This window comes from Chenopodium album, chromosome 18 (genome assembly GCF_948465745.1).
Source record: "Chenopodium album chromosome 18, dcCheAlbu1.1, whole genome shotgun sequence".
In the NCBI taxonomy this organism is placed as follows: Eukaryota; Viridiplantae; Streptophyta; class Magnoliopsida; order Caryophyllales; family Amaranthaceae; genus Chenopodium; species Chenopodium album.
This window is the reverse complement of record NC_137851.1, coordinates 2325630-2330397: the sequence shown is the minus strand read 5'-3', so window position 1 is coordinate 2330397 and position 4768 is coordinate 2325630. Positions and strand designations below refer to the sequence as shown.

The 4768-nt window shown below is 33.2% G+C and overlaps 1 protein-coding gene across 1 annotated transcript; it reads right to left on the bottom strand.

The window, feature by feature from the left end:
* Positions 1 to 1871: 1871 nt before the first annotated feature.
* Positions 1872 to 3053, bottom strand: LOC145590689 (F-box/kelch-repeat protein At3g23880-like). The gene has a single exon (XM_081647097.1). It carries the CDS (start codon positions 3051 to 3053, stop codon positions 1872 to 1874), a length of 1182 nt encoding a protein of 393 aa, XP_081503223.1.
* Between the last annotated feature and the right edge of the window lie 1715 nt (positions 3054 to 4768).

Here is a 4768-nt window from a genome sequence, read left to right as displayed (position 1 = left end):
TCTTTTTTTTTTTTTTTTTTTTGGGGGGGGGGTGTTCTTGATCAAAATTGGGTGATTATTTGATTCATTTCAACCTATATTGTCTGAATTGAATTTGTTTATATTTGCACTATTTTGTTGTTTAATTTATATGGAAAAACTTATATATATATATATATATATATATATATATATACGGAGTACCTGAATTTTTTTAATCGACATGCTACGTATAAGTGTAAGGGCTTATTAAATTCACCTTATTTTTGCTTATTTGATCTGGTGTACTCCGATCCAACCTGATCTGGTCTGGTTTGGTATGATCTGATCTGATTCTGTGATTTGACCAAACTTTAACCGTATGTGTATGATAATCTTTGAAGACAAAATATATCAAGTGTTTTGTTAGATTCTTAATAATGTGTATTAAAATATAATTTTCATTATTTTTTAATTACAGAATTAAAGATATATAGCGATAAAATCCGCACATAAAACGATGATCTGATTTGAAATTATTTTTTTTGAAATAAGTAAAAATAAGTTGAACCAAACAAGCCATAATTAACTAAAAAAGCTAAACCAAACAGGGTCTAGATTAGTAAAAGTTATTCGAATATTAGCACTGGCATATTGGATATTAAAGGGTAAAAATTAGGTAAATTCATACACAATACATGTGACATTTGAAATTACAATGATTTTGTGGGTCATAATTGGAGATTAGACTCGTCATTATTACCTCTATCTTTTTCACTCCTCTTCACCTTTTCGACGGCTTCACCGCCTAATTAAATGAAAAAACCCTAAGAAAATGGATAAATTTAGGTAAGGTTTGTCTTCATCTTCCATTTAATATGTTCACGTATTTCGATTATATCCATTGAAGGTTTCACTTTGTCATTGATGATGGTGAGAGGATGGAGGAAGAAGAAGAACGGGATGGATCGGAGGAGGAGAAGCCTATAATAGGATCAATAACAATATTTGCCCTACTTACATACTCAAAATGACACAAATACCCCATTGAGATACTTGGTTTATTTACATAAAAGAAAAACATGAATTTACTCATGTTAGCACCACGTCATTTTATAATACTCTGTAAAGATTTTAACTTTTTAGGTAATCATTGGATACAATTGTTTAATTTTAAGGTGAGGACTTAATAAAAAATCCTAACTTGTTATGTCGTCTTCATTGCTCATGTAGCTCCTAGCCATGTTGAGGGACGAGTGACAAATGGCAATAAACATCTAACATGTTATGCCTTGGAGTTGGAATAAATACTAGTTTTTAGGCATGAGCAATGCCCCAAATTTTAATAATCTTTACTCCCTTTATAAGGTTAACGGGACTCGAACACCCAACCACTTATAACAAAATTGGCTATTTAAACATCTTAGCTCATTGTCAAGCATATTATACATATGAAAAAGAAATGTACCTCAAACTATATGATTTAATTATTTAAAAAAACGCACACACATTCAATAATATCGATTTCAGATTTCAAAATCGTTAAAAAAAGTCCCAATTACACGATTACAAAAGTAGCAATCCGAAGCAACGCCTAGACTACTCACTAGCTTTTTGCATAAAAAATAGAATGGAATGGAGTTTATTTGAAATGAAAGTGCATACAAGTAATATTATATCAACAATTAATGCAACTATGCAAACACAATAAAGCAAAATAATCTGAACAATGTTGGCAAGCTAAACTTCTTAATTATACATAAACTTTTTTTTTCAAACGGATATTAAAATACAATAAGACTAGTAACAATGCTACATTTGAAACTCCAAAAACCGGTAAATCTACGATTAGTTCAGAGTAGGAATAGGATTGCTAAAGTACACACAAAAGATTAGACTCGTTTAGTCAATACTTATTCAGGAAAGGTTGAAACCAAACTCATCTTGTAATCCCATGCGTTAAATACATCATCATCACCAAAATCGGCAAAATGAGTACCTCCTTGGTACTGTCTATGAAAACTTTTACTCGGATCGAGTAACGCAAGCAGTTTACCGTTTAATGCCAACCATTTTCCGGTCTCAGAAATACCCAACAGTCGCATTTCATTGCAATTGAGATGATACATTTTCGTCCACGACAAGCCATCTTTGTTCAAACTCCAAACTTGACAATCACAAAGCGAAAAATCATAAAGCGATTTACGACCATAACACAAGAACAACCGCCCTTTTATAACAAATAAATCCAACCTTTGATGAGGCCAAAACAAATTAGCCATATTCTCAATCGTGACGGGAATCGTAGTAATTTCTGAATTGATTAAATTCACTCCAACAATAACAAAATGCCTATTAGTACTATAGTCAGCCGAGCTCGAACACCAGTATAGAACATCATTCATCAAAGCAGGCATATCGTCTCGATCATTTCCAACGCCATCTATGTTTAATCTAGACAATGATATCTCCCATTTACAAGTCCTCAAAGAAAATATATAAACTTTAGTGTTAACCAATTGATTGAACTGGAATATAATATATCTTTTTTGTTTATTTGTCAGGCAAACAATCTTGTAATCATCAATCGAAGAAACGTAACAGAAGGCAACAGATATGATATTGTCATCAGAGGAATTATAAGGAAAAGTAGTAGTAATATCACTACATTGTTGTGTAGCAGGGTTGCAAATATAAAAATTATAATTTTTGTCACGAAAACATACCAAACCGTTGCAACAACCCACCACACACATATGTCCATCACCATTGTAGGCGTAATTGAATTTCAGGGTTTCTTCGACACGGCCGTGTTGACCGAATGAAACCGAGGTGAATAGAGGGTGAGAATCGCAATCGCTGCTGTCTGAAAAAATAAGAAATTGGGGGGATAAAGATCGAGAGGTGTGTAATTTCTGATGGGATTTTGCAAATTGTGGGGTAGAAATTGTAGAAAGCCATAATTTGGAAACAGATTTGAAGCGAATTAGAGATTTTACTGGAAGTCTTGGTAGGATTTCCCCGAAGATAATATCGTGCTCGTCCGGAAGAGTAGTTGGGGTTTGGAATTTTAAGCTCTGTATCTCATTCTCCATCTTAAAAATAAATTCTACGGAGTAGTTTGGAAGACTGACACTTTTTAATCTTCTTATTCTTGTAAAGGAAATAAAAAAAAAAAAAGGCGAGTTGAGTTTAATGTATAATCCTGTAGTCCTACTTAGGGTGCTAATCGAGCGATTTGAATACAAGTTAAAGGGTGCTCGACTCGACTCAAAAACTTTTTCATTTACTCAACTCGTACTTGTTAAAGTTTCAATTCAATAAAATCTGTTCGACTCGTGCTCGTTAAAGTTTCAAGTCGAGTAATTCACAATGCTCGTTAAAAATTTAGTCCTTCTAAAATTATAGGCTTTTATTGTTTTTTTTTACTTTATATAGTTTCTTTTAATTATTTTTTTTATTATTCAAAATTTTTTATTTTTTTTATAAATTAACTCTTATTAAGTGTCGAATTTATTCATGCTAATAATTTTATTTGTAAATTCTATATTAATAAAGTATGTTATTGCAGTTGCTCACAAGCTAATCAAGTGGTTGCTCAACTCGTGCTCGTTAATATCTCCACTTGAATCGTCGAATTTTGACAGCTGCTCAACTTATTAGCATCCTGCACCCTTCTCCTACTCCATACAAGCACTTCTCATTTATGAAGACAACAGAGTATATTTAAGCCCGCAAGGTTGTTTTTTTATACTTACAAGTAACAATTATGAGTAACATTTTGTATATTTATTGTGATATCTTAATTTTAATTATTTAATTTTTCAATTCTGTTTTTTTTTTTTTTTTTTTGAAAAATTCTAAGTGGTGGCTTCAAGTAAGCAGTTAATTTATTTGGAGCCATTGGAGGACAATTTTTATTTTTATTTTTTTCTAGTTTTTTTAGTACTCGTAGTGTTTACAATTGACAAAACGGGCTATTGATGATTAGGCCACTTAATTGATGATTAGGCCAGTTAAATAGATTTATTCCTCTATCTATCTCTCTTTTCTTAAAATTCATGTTTCATGACACACATCCCCATAATGCAATATTTAGGAAATGAAGGAAGTCTTGGTAAGTAAAAAGGATTGTTTACTTCACACAAGTAACACAACCTTTCTTCTCAGGCTTAACTAACTAATTACACAATATTACTAGACTTCATAGTACCATCAATATCTATTATTTAATAGCACAGTGATACGAAGTACTCCGCAATACATTATACATATCTACATTTTAAGGCAATCTGCGGAACGTGATCTCATCAATGGGGAATCCTTCATTCTTCTTATCCCTCTCGGCAGACTTGTTATCACCGGTATCTATATGCTCCTTACGAGTATTGCCTTGGCCTCCCCGACTACGGCCGCCTTCAGCAAGGCTATCTTGACGATCCCTAGTGTCACCACCAGCTATTACAGTATCTCCACCCCCTAGTAGCCTATCCTCCAACGCCTTCCTCTCTTGTTCCGTTGACATCTCCACTCAATAACTAACAAAAGTGGCTATATTGGTTGTGTAGTAATAAACGTGTGTAGATATTAGGTTGAGTTGTTGATGACGTTTAATTAAGTGGTGATTGCTGTGTTTATATTAACGTGTGAGCGGTCGAATAAATGTGAATCAAGTTAGGCTGGCGTGAGAGAATGACAGCTGGTACGGTGCGCGATGACAAGCATTGTACGTATTGATAGAGAACAATATTACGCGACTCGTGTCATTTGCGTGGTAGCTTCAGGTGATGACTAACATTAGTGGCTTATG

Excerpts from the sequence above, each read along its gene's own strand:
- LOC145590689 (XM_081647097.1), bottom strand. The coding sequence starts at position 3,053 with ATGGAGAATGAGATACAGAGCTTAAAATTCCAAACCCCAACTACTCTT.